Source organism: Tamandua tetradactyla, chromosome 12 (assembly GCF_023851605.1).
Source record: "Tamandua tetradactyla isolate mTamTet1 chromosome 12, mTamTet1.pri, whole genome shotgun sequence".
NCBI lineage: Eukaryota > Metazoa > Chordata > Mammalia > Pilosa > Myrmecophagidae > Tamandua > Tamandua tetradactyla.
In genome coordinates this window covers 96,830,823-96,847,519 of record NC_135338.1, presented here as the reverse complement: position 1 = coordinate 96,847,519, position 16,697 = coordinate 96,830,823, and the positions used below count along the sequence as shown (strand labels likewise).

The window sequence follows — 16,697 nt, the reverse complement described above, 5'->3', positions numbered from 1 at the left end:
ATTACAATTGGGTAGTATTGTGCTGTCCATTTCTGAGTTTTTATATCCAGTCCCGTTGTACAGTCTGTATCCCTTCATCTCCAATTATCCCTTCTCTTTTTTTTTTTTTTAATTAACGGAAAAAAAGAAATTAACCCAACATTTAGAGATCATACCATTCTACACATGCAATCATTAATTCTTAACATCATCACATAGATGCATGATCATCATTTCTTAGTACATTTGCATTGGTTTAGAAGAACTAGCAACATAACCGAAAAAGATATAGAATGTTAATATAGAGAAAAAAATAAAAGTAATAATAGTAAAATCAAAACAAAACAAAACAAAACAAAACAAAAACCTATAGCTCAGATGCAGCTTCATTCAGTGTTTTAACATGATTACTTTACAATTAGGTATTATTGTGCTGTCCATTTTTGAGTTTTTGTATCTAGTCCTGTTGCACAGTCTGTATCCCTTCAGCTTCAATTACCCATTGTCTTACCCTGTTTCTAACTCCTGCTGAACTCTGTTACCAATGACATATTTCAAGTTTATTCTCGAATGTCCGTTCACATCAGTGGGACCATACAGTATTTGTCCTTTAGTTTTTGGCTGGATTCACTCAGCATAATATTCTCTAGGTCCATCCATGTTATTACATGGTTCATAAGTTTATCTTGTCTTAAAGCTGAATCCATTCTGCCATTCTGTGTCTTTTGATTGGGAAATTCAGTCCATTAACTTTTAGTGTTATTACTGTTTGGATAATATTTTCCTCTACCATTTTGGCTTTTGTATTATATATATCATATCTGATTTTCCTTCTTTCTACACTTTACTCCATACCTCTCTCTTCTGTCTTTTCGTATCTGACTCTAGTGCTCCCTTTAGTATTTCTTGCAGAGCTGGTCTCTTGGTCACAAATTCTCTCAGTGACTTTTTGTCTATAAATGTTTTAATTTCTCCTTCATTTTTGAAGGACAATTTTGCTGGATATAGGAGTCTTGGTTGGCAGTTTTTCTCCTTTAGTGATTTAAATATATCATCCCACTGTCTTCTAGCTTCCATGGTTTCTGCTGAGAAATCTACACATAGTCTTATTGGGTTTCCCTTGTATGTGACAGATTGTTTTTCTCTTGCTGCTTTCAAGATCCTCTCTTTCTCTTTGACCTCTGACATTCTAACTAGTAAATGTCTTGGAGAACGCCTATTTGGGTCTATTCTCTTTGGGGTGCGCTGCACTTCTTGGATCTGTATATTTAGGTCTTTCATAAGAGTTGGGAAATTTTCAGTGATAATTTCTTCCATTAGTTTTTCTCCTCCTTTTCCCTTCTCTTCTCCTTCTGGGACACCCACAACACGTATATTTGTGCGCTTCATATTGTCATTCAGTTCCCTGATTCCCTGCTCAAGTTTTTCCATTCTTTTCCCTATAGTTTCTGTTTCTTTTTGGAATTCAGTTGTTCCATCCTCCAGTTCACTAATTGTAGCTTCTGTCTCTTTAGATCTACCATTGTAGGTATCCATTGTTTTTTCCATTTTTTCTTCTTTGTCCTTCACTCCCACAAGTTCTGTGATTTGTTTTTTCAGATTTTCTATTTCTTCTTTTTGTTCAGCCCATATCTTCTTCATGTCCTCCCTCAATTTATTGATTTGGTTTTTGAAGAGTTTTTCCATTTCTGTTCGTATATTCAGCATTAGTTGTCTCAGCTCCTGTATCTCATTTGAACTATTGGTTTGTTCCTTTGATTGGGCCATATCTTCAATTTTCCGAGCGCCATCCATTATTTTCTGCTGGTGTCTGGGCATTTGATCAGATCTCCCTGGGTGTGGGACCCAGCTGGTTGAAAGGTTTTTCTGTGGAATCTCTGGGCTCTGTTTTTCTTTTCCTGCCCAGTAGGTGGCGCTCGTGGCGGTCGTTTGTCTGCAGGGCAGTCGGCCTGGGAAACCGCGCGTGGGGGCGGGGGCCGCTGGCCGTGGCTTGGGGGAGTGCCGGTCCAAATTGCCCAGCTGGCCCGAGACGCCAAGCGTGACGGGAGGGCCCCGCTATCCAATGTTCCCAGTCAGACCGGGGAGCCACGTGCGTGGAGGGGACCCCAGACGCCAGCCACCCCAGCCGGGAAAACATGCACCCCTCGGGTATCTCACAGCAGCGGATTCTCCCTACCCGTTCAGCCGTTCCAGAATGGGGTACGCTGTCTTTTTTGGTCTCTGTCGTGACTCTGGGAGCTGTTTTGTATTGTTTCTGTTTCTTTAGTTGCTTTTCTGGAGGAGGAACTAAGACCCGCGCGTCTTACTAAGCCGCCATCTTCTCCGGAAGTGACCTGTTCTTACTTTTTAATCTTCTCTGAAGACAAGGAAACTTTGGTTTAATAGGTCAGATGACTTGCCCAGGGCCACCCAGTTAGAAGGTGGCAGAGCCAAGAGCTAAACTCAGTGATTCTAACTTGAGGCCTTGGGTGTACTGCAGCCCCCTCACCCTCCCCAGAGCTCCCACTGGGGCTGCGGCTCTTGGGCGAAGGCCTGATACATACATTTTTTTTTCTTTTTTTTTTTCAGAGTGCATTTTGTTTTTCTTGGTGACTCCCACTGTTCCAAGGTTGCATTATGGTAGAGTTTGCATCCAGCAAAGAGGCCTTTGATCCAGGTCATACTCTTTCCCTCGAGCTGGCATTACTAAGCCAGAGACTCCGTGAAGGCGGGTGCCCTGATGGGAGAGGGGCCCGAAGCCAGTCTTTCAGAAAGCGCTGGAGAGAATAGTTTTTAGCTTGGAAACAAGCAGCCAGGGTAAGGACATGCATTTGATTTGAGATGCATGAATGAGTGCGCCGGAATAATCCTTTTAGAATGTAAGTCAGACTCATGTCACCCCTGCTGAAAGCTCTTCAGCATTTCTCCTTCTTGGAATAACACGGGGCCTCTGGCTGCCAGTTGGACATCATTTTCTGCCACTATCTCCCTTAGTCCCTGGGCACCAGCCTCACCGGCCTCCAAGCTGTCAAAGTCCTGTGCACGTGCTGTTCACTCTCCCTGGAATGGTCTTCCCCAGGACTTCCAAGGCTCACACCTTCCCTGTACATCTCCTTCTCAGGGAGGTCTTCCTGATACCCTGTCTAAAGAAGAACCCCACTCTTGGCTTCATCTTTTTCCATCGTATGCATCACACATCATGTTTATTGTCTGTTTCCCCCACTAGAAGGTAAGCTCTGTGGTGATCTCTGCTTTGTATCCATCATGCCTTGAACTGTGCCTGCCACGTGGCAGATGCATGATAGATATTTGTCCAATGAATGAGATCAAGTCCCAGCTCCTTCATGTGTTACCCTGGGGAACCTTAAGCGAACAGCTTAGCATTTCTGAACCTCGGTGTCCTTGTCTGTACACTAGGCGTAACTAGTCAGACACTGCGAGACGTGCAGATGATGACGTCTGTGTGGGTGAGTTGACAAGTGGGAAGCAGACCTTCAAGGTTCTGTTCTAGTTTGCTAGCTGCCAGAATGCAACATAGCAGAGATGGATCGACTTTTAATAAAAGGGGATTTATTTTGTTAGCTCTTCAGAGGAAAGGCAGCTAACTTTCATCTGAGGTTCTTTCTTACGTGGGAAGGCTCAGGATGATCTCTGCTGGCCTTCTCTCCAGGTCTCTGGGTTCCAACAACTTTCCCCGGAGTGATTCCTTTCTGCATCTCCAAAGGCCTGGGCTGAGCTGCGAGTGCCGAGATGAGGTGTGCTGAGCTGCTTGGGCTGTGCTACATTGAGTCTCTCATTTAACACCAGCCAATTAAGTCAAACATCATTCATTGCAGCAGGCACGCCTCCTAGCCGACTGAAGATGTAATGAGCAACAGATGAGGTTCACATACCATTGGCTCATTCCACATCAACAGAACTAGGTGCCTTCACCTGGTCAAGTTGATACCTGAGCCTAACTACCACAGTGACAAATCATTCAGTGGGGGGAGGGTGGCTGAAAAGAGTTCCATAGTCCTGCTTCCTCCACCTGGCTGTGTGACCTTTGGATAGTTACTTCTTGTCTCTGCACCTTTTGTTCACCTATGGATTAAATGGGGTGAATAAAATTCTCCTTGTCAACCATGGAGGTCAAGGGAAGTGCTGGATAAAGAAGCCTTTTAAAATCCCGGGAGAGTGTGTGGTGCCCAGGCGTGAGCTTGTGCATATGAGCTGAGGTCTCTGCAGCCGGGGCGGGGCCTCTGAGGCACAGCCCTGAGGCTCCTGAGGGCAGAGCTCACCAGTGGGACTGTCTGCCTCCGAGTGTTTCCAGACTGTGAATCTCCTCATCTGTGATTTGTAAGAAGGGGGAATGATGTCAGTATAATGTGGAATTGTGTTGGTTTGGTGGTGACTTTTCCCAGCACATTGATGTTTTGAAGTGACCCTTACAAGTTTTCTTACGATTACAGAGCAAGCCTTAGCGATGTATGAATTATGTAAGATAAACGCTGAAAGTCTTGTAGAAGTGCACTAGATTTGATGGATGAGATATACGTATCACTGGTTTAACTGCTCAAGAGCTGCTGCACTGAGGCGGGGCGGAGGTGTGGAGTTTCATTAGTCCTCTAGAGCAGCTAGTAAATAGCCAGGAGCTGCCTGGAACAACTCTTTGGGGGATGACTGTGATCGGACACACATCCTACATCAGTCTGGAGTGGGCTGGAGGGCCGAGATCTCAGTGCAGTCCTGTAAATAAATCCCCCAAACTGCAGAGGCTGGTGCTACCCCCCCCCCCGCAACTGGCCCGGTGTGGCAGGCTGCGTTGGAGACACTTCCCTGCAGGGAAAAAAGCCGTCTCTACTAGGGCAAGGGAAGGTAGCTCAACCAAGTTCCAATTGTGGTTTTAATGAGCAAATCTGGACTGGCTAATACAAACTCCAAACACAGGTAAATGCAGAGCAAGCAGGAAAGGAACCCTGAGGTCTTTCCTGGCAGAAGAGGGAGGGATGACAAAAACAACAAGAAACAAAAAACAAAAAATGGAGGCTTTCGGAGTCAACCAAGTTCAGAATACTGGGAAAGGGCTGTGCCCTGAGAAAAGGGGGCACACAGAACTGGGTGCCAACTCTGGCTTTTGACTGGTGAAACTTGGGGGCTGGGGACTGGCTCTGAAAACGGCTTTAAAAAAAAAACTGTTCTAAGTAGCTTGTTAGAGAAAGTCACAGGCATTTTCAGTTGTCAGCACTGACCTAGGCAAGGGTGGAGTTCAGATAGGTCTGAGAGACAAAGTAACTAGTCAAGTGAAGGAGGTAATTTCCTAAAGGGCCTCTCTTCCCCAGGAAAAGGGCTGGGCCCAACTCAAGTGGCAGCCCTCAGAGAATTCAGACCCCAGGGGCTGGGAATCAGAAACAGGGTAAGCTTGGCTTCTACCTCAGCCTGTGTCTAGCCATGCCCCTGGCAGGCTGAGAATTGAAGGCCCTGGCACCACTTTACACTGATGGGGAGCTGTGAGCTGGCAAATGGCACCTGCTGGGCAGGGTAGGAAAAGCTCAGAGTCTAGAGGCTCCACAGAAAAGACTGACAACCTGCTGGGTCTCCTCCTCAAGGAAACCGATACTGATTACACCCTCCTCCTGAGACCTGGAACTGTCTTGTCTGTGACAATCTGATTGGGGTTGATTATATATGGGGAGACCCTCCTCAAAAAAATGTTCCATATAAGCAGGGCAAGAACCAGAAAAACGAGAGCTGAAAAATTCTGGTAAGTTCATCAGAAGCTATACTAGAGGCTAGAATAAGTTTAAATGAATGTCAAAGAATAAATAGAGAATAAAGCCATCCAACAAGGAAACCCTAGGTAAAAGAGGCGAAAACAGTCTCCAGATAAACTAATCAAGGAATCAGATGCCCAGACACCAGCAAAAAATTACGAGTCATACTAGGAAAAACGAAGATATGGCCCCATCAGAGGAACCAAGTAACACGTCAAATGAGATACAGGAGTTGGAATAACTAATCAAGAATGTTCAAAAACATGCTAAATCAAATAAAAAATCAAATCAATGACTTGAGGGAAGATATGGCAAAAGAGAGGAACCTAAAGAAGATACTGGGAGACCATAAAGAGCTTGAAAGCCTGAAAAAAAAATGGCAGAACTTAGCGGAATGAAGGGCCCAATAGAAGAGATGAAAACCCAGTGAAGACCTACAACAGCACCTTTGAAGAGGCAGAAGAGAATTAGAGGACAAGACATCTGAAATCCTACACACAAAAGAATAAAAACAAATCCTACAAAAATAGGGGAAAAAATGGAAAAATATGGGTGGGGTCTCAGGGAAGTGAATGCAACATGAAGCACATGAATATATGAGTTATGGGTATCCCAGAAGGAGAAGAGAAGGAAAAAGGAGGAGAAAGACTAATGGAGGAAATGATCACTGAAAATTTCCTATCTCTTATTAAAGGCATAAAATTATAGATCAAAGAAGCACAGCGTACCCCAAACAGAATAGATCCAAACAGACCTACTCCGAGACACTTATTAATCGGATTGTCAAATGTCGAGGACAAGGAGAATTCTGAAAGCAGCAAGAGAAAATGATCCATCACATACAAGGGAAGGTCAATAAGGCTATGTGTGGATTTCTCTGCAGAAACTATGGAGGCGAGAAGGCAGTGATAAGATATACTTAAGATATTGCACTATAGGCAGATAGGAAAAGACAGGAAAGAGAGGCCTGGAGAAGAGTGTAGAAGTTAAGACTATCAGTAAGGGTACAGAATAAAGTCGTGACTCATGCAGCAACACGGGTGAACCTTGAGGACATTATGTTAATGAAATTAGCCAGAAACAAATGGACAGACACGGTATGGTCTCACTAATATGATCTAACATTAATGAGCAAACTTTGAGAGTTAAAGTTGAGGATACAGGTATCAGGAGATAGAAAGAAGGTAGAGAGATTGGGCATTTGTTGCTGAAGGAGTAGAGATTATTCAATAAGATTGATTGTAAAGATCCAGAAATGGATCATGCAGTGCTATCTGAAGGTAACAATATTGTGAGTACACTGAAAAAAGCTGAGTGAGTATGGTTGAAAGAGGAAGGCTAGGGGCATGTATGGTGCCAGAAGGAAAGAGAGAAGATAAAGTGCTAGGACTGTACGACATAGCGAAACCTAGAGTGGACAATGATGGTGATCAAATGTACGAATAAGTGTTTTTATATGAGGGAGAACAAATGAATGTCAACATTGCAAGGTATTGAAAATGGTATATGGAAAAATACAGGCAATGCAAACTAGACTCTGTAGTCTAGTAACATTGTAATATGCTTCCATTAAATGTAACAAAGGCAATGTTTGTTCAAAAAATGTACCAAAGCTAATATCAGTAAGGGGGGTGGGGTGAGGAATACAATGGTATGGGATTCATGGTGGTGGTGTTGCTTCTCCATTTTATTTTATTTTAACTTAATTTTAATTCTAAATTTTTTTTCCTAGTTTGCACTGAGAAACAATTCTACTGACCGAGTTCAGTGCTTACATACAATTCCCTTTTTCTTTAGCCTGATGGCTCCCAGTCAAAACGCTGTTTTTCGAAGTTACTTAAGTCAGCTCTTTTGCCCTGTTTTAGTTTGCTAAAGCTGCCAGAATGCAATATACCAGAAATGGAACGGCTTTTAAAAAGAGAACTTGTTAAGTTGCAAGTTTACAGTTCTAAGGCATGTCTGAAGCTGGCGTCTGCTGGGGTCTTTGGCTTCTGGACACCTCTTTCAGATGGGAAGGCATGTGGCAACATCTGCTAGCTTTCTCGGCCAGCTTCTTGATTCATAAGGCTTCCCCGGGGGTGCTTTCCTTCTACATCTCCAAAGTTCTCTGAAGCTTTTTCCAGAATGGTTCCTTTTAAAGGATTCCAGTAAGCAACTCCACCTTGAATGGGTGGAGACACATCTCTATAGAAACCACGTAATCAAAAGGTCATACCCACAATTGTGTGGGCCACATCTCCATGGAAGCAACTTAATCAAAAGGATCCCACCCACAATGTTGAAAAAGGATGAAAGAACATGGGTTTTTCTGAGGGTAGAAGACACTTTCATACCAGCGGGGTAAGGAAGAAGAATGGTGTAGCTTCCCTGGAGGGCAGTGTGGTGGCCCCACAGGAGGCCAGGTATAGGGTTGCATGTGATCCGGCAACCCTATTGTAAGGTATATACTTGAAGAACTGGAAGCAGGGACCTGAATGGACATTTGAACACTGGCGTTTATGGCAGCAGTGTTCACGACTCACAACGAATGGAGGTGGCCTAAGGTACATTGACTGATGAATGGAAGGGGGAACTTCCATTGTGGTGTATATACATATAAAATGGAATATTGAGTGTCTGTGAGAAGGAAAGAAGTTGTGAGGCATGCAACTAGGTGAATGGACCTTGAGGACAGTGTGTTGAGTAGAATAAACCAGAAATAAAAAGACAAATACTATAATGACTCACTAATGTGGACTAATTACAATATGCAGACTTTGAAAGCATAGGTTATCAGGCGAAGGCCTAATATAATGGTTCCTAGATTGTAAGATCTTACAGCAGTCACATCTATCACAGAGTTGTAACCATGATTACTAAATTCTGGTCATTCCCTGGCACTTTGGTTATATATGTGATACCTGAGACTCAGAGCTAGAGTTCTGCAGCTCTGAAAGTCAGCATTACCCCTTACAGAAATGTTAAAAGCACTGAAAAAGTGACCTGATTTCAGCAAGAGACATGAATGAAGCTGATGTGGTTAGGACTAAAGTTAATCAGACTAAAGGGTAAAGGATGATATTGACTTTGTTTTAAATCTTCAACTTCTGTGTGAGACCAAAGGAAGAGATGCTTTTTTGGTACAAAGTTTACATTTCCTGTAGCACAATATCTAATTTAACTTGTATAGTCAGGCTATTTGAGCACCATGATTACATGGAAACTTTAATAGGGAGTGAGACCTTATTGGTTTATAAGGCTAGTGTGATGCCCTGATATATCCCAGGGTTACTTGGGTGGTGATAAAGAAGTATTTGCAAAGTCCCCTTGGGGGACTGGGGAGAAAGGAGGAAATATTCAACTTTCCTATTTGGAGAATTTCTGATATTCTCAAGAGCAGTAGGGACAAACAAATTAATAGGCTGAGCCCTCGATCTTGGGGTTTGCCCCTATGAAACTTATTCCTGCAAAGAAGCAGCCAAACCTACTTAAAATTAGGCCTAAGAGTCACCCTCAGAGAACCTCATTTTTTGCTCAGATGTGGCCTTTCTCTCTAAGCCTACTCAGCAGGTGAACTCACTGCCCTCCCTCCTACATGGGACATAACTCCCAGGGGTGAAAATCCCACTGGCAATGTGGGGCAAAACTCCTGAGATGAGCCAGGACCTGGCATCATGGGACTGAGAAAACCTTTTTGCAAAAAAGGGGAAGAGAGAAATGAGACAAAATAAAGTTTCAGTGGCTGAGAGATTTCAAATAGAGCTGAGCGGTCATTTTGGAGGTTAATCTTATGCATTATACAGATATCTCTTTTCAATTTTTAGTGCATTAGAATAGCTAGAAGGAATTACCTGAAACTGTTGAACTGTAATCCAGTAGTCTTGATTCTTGAAGATGATTCTATAACTGTGTAGCTTTCATGGTGTGACCATGTGATTGTGAAAACCTTGTGACTAATACTCCCCTTATCCAGTATATGGACAGCTGAGTAAAAAAATAAAGACAAAACCTAAATAAATAATAGTGGCTGAAAAGAGTCATGGGATATTTTGGGTGTTCTTTTTATTTTATTCTTATTTTTTGGAGTAATGAAAACGTTCAAAAATTGATAGTGGTGGTTAGTGCACAACTATATGATGATACTGTGAACCACTGATTGAACACTTTGGATGATTATATGGTATGTGAATATATCTCAATAAAATTGCATAAAAAACAGAAAAAATGATGCTGTGTAGCAAAGAAACTAACAACAAAAAATGAGCTGCTTTACTTTCTACAACATAACATTTACTGATAAAACTAGAAATCAAATGAAGAAGTTGCAAAGACATTTCCCCTCCATTAAAAACAAAAACAAAACAAAGATTGAAGAAGATAACTTCACCCTGTATCAGATTTTTAATTTTGGTAAATTTGGTCTCTTTTGTTATCAAATGCCCCAAGGGCCTGCGTCTCATAGGAGGGAGCACTTGCCCCAGGGGCAAAGGCTGCAAAGGACCTGGGACGCTGAGTGCAAATGTCCCTGCAGAGTTAACTACTTTAACATAAAAAAATTAACGTTTCAAATAAGTATTTTAATTTGTGAACTGCTGGAAGGCAATATACCCGAAACACAATGGCTTTTAAAAAGGGAATTGAGTAAGTTGCACGTTTACGTTCTAAGACTGTGAAAATGTCCAAATTAAGGCATCCAGAAAAAGACACCTTTAACTCCAAAGAAAGGGCTGATGAAGTTCGAGGTTTCTGTCTCAGCTGGGAGGGCACACAGCGACGTCTGCTAGCTTTCTCTCCTCATCTCATAAGGTTTCCTCAAAGGTGTTTTCCCTCTGCATCTGCAAAGGTCTCTGGCTCTGCGAAGCTTTTTCCAAAATGTTCCCTCTTAAAGGGCTCCAATAAGCAACCCCACCTTGAATGGGTGGAGACACATCTCCATGGAAACCACCTAATCAAAAGTTACCACCCACAATTGGGTGGGTCACATCTCCATGGAAACAATAAAAAAGACCCCCACCCAGCAATACTGAATGAGAATCAAAGAACTTGGCTTTTCTGGGGTACACAACAGTTTCAAACCTGCACAATTAGAATGGCTCTTGTTTTTGTTAATGCTCGGTTGCAAAGCTGCTTATGTTTTGAGTAGTCTGCACCAACTGTTCGCAGAGATCCAAATATCACTTGTGGCAGATATGTGTGACTTTGCCTATCCTAGGGGAGTCCTTTCTGTGCAGGACGAGCTGCTCGAGGGGCTGAGATGTTGCAGGCAGAGGAGGGAGCGCTTCCTCCTGAGGAGGCTCTGGGGGCGAGGGGACTCCTGCTCAGGTCCCACAGGTGGGGTAGACCCCGGGACGCCTGGCTCAGCACTGACAAACCTCTCAGTCCCCACTTCACTTCCCTCCTGGTTCTAAATGTGGAGCCTCAAGAAAGGGAAAGAAAATGAACTCCTCGAAAGACTGGCTCTGCTCACGTCACCTCCCTGAAGTTGATACAGTGGTTCTGGCCTTCGGAGCTGCAGAGGGTTCTAATCCTGGCTCTGCCACTCCCTAGCTGGATGACCTTGGGTAACTTACTTAACCTCTCTGTTCCTCAGCTTTCCCGTGTATGAAATGGGGGACAATAATAGTCCTCCTTCCAGGGTTGTGGCAAGGATTAAATGAGACACGATGTGCTTGTTAAAGTCAGCTATTAAAATTTTTATTACGATCATGGCAACCCTGTAAAAAGGGTGTATTTGTTAAGCCAGATGAGGCTCAGCTATGTTCCCAAAGAGACTCAGAATGTGGCTTAAATTGGATAGACCTTTGTTTCTCTCTCAGGGGAAGTGCAGGTGGAGGAGGTCCAGGGCTGGTGGGGCAGCTCTGCCATTCAATCCTTGGCTTCCCCGCAGCTGGGGGAGTGAGCAGGGAAAGGCCTCCCTAGTTGTTTTAACGACAAGACTTGGACGTGGCACGCACGATTCCTGCCCACTTCCATTGACTGACCTTAGTCACACGGCCTCTCCTAGCTGCAAGGGAGATTGGAGATGGGCCTTGGGCTGAGTGGCCGTGCACCTCCTTAGAACTCTGTCACTCTAGGAGAAAAGTAGGACACACTGGTGGACCGCCCGGGGTCTGCCATGATGAGTAGAGTGATCTCCAAGCCCAGGGTCACCCAGCTCATAAGTCGTGGAGGTGGGATTGGAGCCCTGGTCCTCTATCCCCAAACTCCTGCACCAGTTAGCCTGGCCGGGCTGAGGCTGCCCAGATCCCTGGCACCAGTGGGCTCTGCAGGCATCAGCAGGAAATTCCTCTTGGACAGAAGGAGAGGCCTTGGAGGGCAGGGTCCTGGCTGCAGCTGCACAGGGCAGGTCTGGGCCTCTGTGAAGACGTCTAGGAGAGCCGGGGAGTCAGCCCTCAACTTCCTCCCCGTCCATTCCCTGTGCTCCAGCAAGAGCTCCTAACTGTTCTAGAACCAAGAATGTTTCTTCATTGATCCTATCACCCTTACAAGCCAATGCTTTTCTTCCTTCTTCCTTCCCTCCCCCCACTTCCATCTCTCTCTATTCCTCCCCTCCCCTCCCCTTCCTTTCCTCTTTTCTTTATTTTTTTGGGGTTCCTGCCCCTCTGATTCCTCAGGCATTCATAAGAGCACACATTTGCAATCATAGCAGAGTGGTGATTTAATGCTTTGTTTTGTCCATTTTAACCTGCGCCTTAAGCGTTTTTCCACACGATCAGCATGGCGCGCTGCCAGTGGCGGCTCTTCCCCGAGGCCTGCTGCCCCATCGCCCGCCTGCCACGCCTGCCACGCAGCCTCCCGGGGGGTTTCCACCAGGCGGGGGCAGCCCTGCAGCTCCTCTGCGGGCCCCTGGGAAAGGGCCCATTTCTGGCCCTGATGTCCAAGGGCCTCTGGGACGCCGCTTTTGCTGACCCCTTCACCACCTCTCACCTTAGCAGCCTGGGTCTTGGCAGGAACAGATGTCACCCAGAAGGTTTCTGAAGTTCCTAGACTACTTCTGGAGGGCAGAGTGAAAGGGACAACGAGAGAGTCACAGGACCCAGAGAGAAGCAAGGGCAGTCACCGCCTCCTGACCTGGAGGGGAGCGGGAGGAAAGAGTGTCAGAGAGCCCGGCTGGGGCCAGGCCCCCTGGCAGGAGCTGTGGTCTTGAAGGGACAAAGGAAGGCCGAGAGGAAACCGTGCTAGAGGCACGGGGTTGGGAGGGAGCCGGGAAGAAATACGGTCTTCTCTAGTCTTGCCGGCGTCTCCTGGCAGCTACTCCAGCTGGAAGCCAGAGGACAAGGGGCCCCGGGAGATTGACCCACAGGGATCAAAGCAGGACAGAGAAGAGTCATCACACCACACACAGCATCAGCATTGCACCCCCCACCCATGCCTATGCCTGTGCTGCAACCCTCAGCTGCCCTGCTGTGCTGTACGCCATGCCCTGCCTCCTGCTCCACAGGCGTCCCCAGATGCAAAGCTTTTTAGGGAGAGACCCTCCTGCCTGCACCCCTCATCCCCCTGGACACGCTCTCTGGGCTGGTAGGCCTGGCTACCCTTTTCCACCTGGTTTACTCCTGTGCCTTGAGTCTAGTTTTGATGCTCCCTTTCGGTATCCCACATTCGTGCTTATCACTGGGCCTGTCTGCCTGACTCTTCCTGCCTGAGCTCCTCCAGGAAGAGGTTTGGTTTTGTAATCCCTGGGGGCGCTCAGCCAACCCGGGAGAGCAGAGCCGGCAGCTGGGGGAGGCCCTCGCTTCGGGGTCCCAATGTATGATGTTGGCAAAAACTTCAGTCACCAAGACCTACTGCCTTGATGCAATATTTTAATAGTTCAAATTGGCAAACTCCAGCCCACCGGGCTGGCTGCCTGTTTTATTCGCGTGTCCCCCAAACCTGGAGCAGCACCCCAGATATGTGGTCACATGGTGTTTTCCAATTTCTTTTGGTTTTTGACCTTGACCCAGAGTAAGAAATACATTCCACACGGTAGCTCCCCTCATCCTGGACACTTCTGGACTGCGACTGAAGCTTCCCCACATGGGACCACCCGGTATTGTCCAGTTCAGTCTGGCCTATTTGGTTTCATTGAACCAATGCTGTTCACAGCCTTCTGAATTCACACCTTCAGTTTGAAAAATGTTGGTACAGTCACAGCATTTTCTACCCACTGGTCCCTACTTGGGGCCCGTGTGCCGGCTTATTCCTCATCTCGTCTGGCCGGCTGCTGCGTTCCTGCCTGGAGGAACTGTGCCTGGCGTGCACTGGGTGCCTCGTAAATAACCGTTTGTTGAGCAAACGAGAGATCTAGTGGGGGCTGGAAAAGACCGTCCCCCTCCTCCCCCTCCCCCGGGGGGGCTTCTCTAATCGGCTTGTTTTCTCCCTCTTTCCAGCTTGCTGGGGGCCCCAGCCTGGCCCGGGACACACGGCCCTCAGTCGCCATGAGCCCGCCCCTCCTGGTCCTGCTGCTGGCACTGCCCTGCGCCGCGGGGCTGCCCTTCTACAACGGCTTCTACTACTCCAGCCGGCCCCACGGCCCGCACCGGGGCCACGGCCACGGCCAAGGTGGGCAGCTGCTTCGGCCCGCCCATTCCTGCGTGGGTGGCTGGGCCGCGCCAGGCTCCGGGGGTGGGGGGGCGGGCGGGGGGTGGGGGGGCCACACCAGCTCGCCACCACCCCTGTCTGGGTCCCACTTGTGTCCTTGCGTGCACCCGCCTTATTGCTAAGACAACAGGCAGAGATGATGATTCAGTGTTCGCAGACCTCTAGAACCGGAGCCAAACGCATGGAAGAGCAACCACCTGTGCTTGAACAAAGTATATTTTTATTAGAGAGGTGTGTTTACAGACCAATCATGCATAAAATGCAGGATTCCCGTACACACCACCCCGCCACCAAATCCTTGTGTGGTGTGGAACTTGTTACAATTGATGACCGCACTTCTTGAAATTGTTGTGACTTTTTAAATAGTAATAACCTTTGTGACAATTGATGAAAAAGTATTAAAATTGTGCTGCCATCCTTAGTTAACATTTGGTGCATTTTTTCCATGTACCACTCTTTTTTATTTTTTATTTTTTTATTAATTAACGGAAAAAAAGAAATTAACCCAACATTTAGAAATCATACCATTCTACATATGCAATCAGTAATTCTTAACATCATCACATAGATACATGATCATCGTTTATTAGTACATTTGCATCGATTTAGAAGAACTAGCAACACAACAGAAAAAGATATAGAATGTTAATATAGAGAAAAGAAATAAAAGTAATAATAATGGCAAAAAAACCCCACAAAAACCTATAGCTCAGATGCAGCTTCATTCAGTGTTTTAACATGATTACTTTACAATTAGGTATTATTGTGCTGTCCATTTTTGAGTTTTTGTATCTAGTCCTGTTGCACAGTCTGTATCCCTTCAGCTCCAATTACCCATTATCTTACCCTGTTTCTAACTCGTGCTGAACTCTGTTACCAATGACATATTCCAAGTTTATTCTCCAATGTCCGTTCACATCAGTGAGACCATACAGTATTTGTCCTTTAGTTTTTGGCTAGACTCATTCAGCATAATGTTCTCTAGGTCCATCCATGTTATTACATGCTTCATAAGTTTATCCTGTCTTAAAGCTGCATAATATTCCATCGTATGTATATACCACAGTTTGTTTAGCCACTCTTCTGTTGATGGAGATTTTGGCTGTTTCCATCTCTTTGCAATTGTAAATAACGCTGCTATAAACATTGGTGTGCAAATGTCCGTGTGTGTCTTTGCCCTTAAGTCCTTTGAGTAGATACCCAGCAATGGTATTGCTGGGTCGTATGGCAATTCTACATTCAGCTTTTTGAGGAACCGCCAAACTGCCTTCCACAGTGGTTGCACCCTTTGACATTCCCACCAACAGTGGATAAGTGTGCCTCTTTCTCCACATCCTCTCCAGCACTTGTCATTTTCTGTTTTGTTGATAATGGCCATTCTGGTGGGTGTGAGATGATATCTCATTGTGGTTTTGATTTGCGTTTCTCTAATGGCCAGGGACATTGAGCATCTCTTCATGTGCCTTTTGGCCATTTGTATTTCCTCTTCTGGTAGGTGTCTGTTCAAGACTTTTTCCCATTTTGTAATTGGGTTGGCTGTCTTTTTGTTGTTGAGTTGAACAATCTCTTTATAAATTCTGGATACTAAACCTTTATCTGATATGTCATTTCCAAATATTGTCTCCCATTGTGTAGGCTGTCTTTCTACTTTCTTGATGAAGTTCTTTGATGCACAAAAGTGTTTAATTTTGAGGAGGTCCCATTTATTTATTTCCTTCTTCAGTGCTCTTGCTTTAGGTTTAAAGTCCATAAAACCGCCTCCAATTGTAAGTTTCATAAGATATCTCCCTACATTTTCCTATAACTGTTTTATGGTCTTAGACCTAATGTTTAGATCTTTGATCCATTTTGAGTTAACTTTTGTATAGGGTGTGAGATATGGGTCTTCTTTCATTCTTTTGCATATGGATATCCAGTTCTCTAGGCACCATTTATTGAAGAGACTATTCTGTCCCAGGTGAGTTGGCTTGACTGCCTTATCAAAGATCAAATGTCCATAGATGAGAGGGTCTATATCTGAGCACTCTATTCGATTCCATTGGTCGATATATCTATCTTTATGCCAATACCATGCTGTTTTGACCACTGTGGCTTCATAATATGCCTTAAAGTCAGGCAGCCCGAGACCTCCAGCTTCGTTTTTTTCCCTCAAGATGTTTTTAGCAATTCGGGGCACCTGCCCTTCCAGATAAATTTGCTTATTGGTTTTTCTAATTCTGAAAAATAAGTTGTTGGGATTTTGATTGGTATTGCATTGAATCTGTAAATCAATTTAGGTAGGATTGACATCTTAACTATATTTAGTCTTCCAATCCATGAACACGGTATGCCCTTCCATCTATTTAGGTCTTCTGTGATTTCTTTTAACAGTTTTTTGTAGTTTTCCTTATATAGGTTTTTTGTCTCTTTAGTTAAATTTATTCC

At 45.1% G+C, this 16,697-nt stretch overlaps 1 protein-coding gene across 1 annotated transcript in view; it reads left to right on the top strand.

The window, feature by feature from the left end:
- Window positions 1-16,697, top strand: part of HAPLN3 (hyaluronan and proteoglycan link protein 3) — a 35,845-nt gene that overhangs the window by 2,372 nt on the left and 16,776 nt on the right. Inside the window, exon 2 of the mRNA XM_077122387.1 lies at window positions 14,063-14,234. Coding sequence (XP_076978502.1) covers window positions 14,111-14,234 — 124 coding nt within the window. The 5' untranslated portion in view covers window positions 14,063-14,110. The remainder of the gene's footprint in view (window positions 1-14,062; window positions 14,235-16,697) is intronic.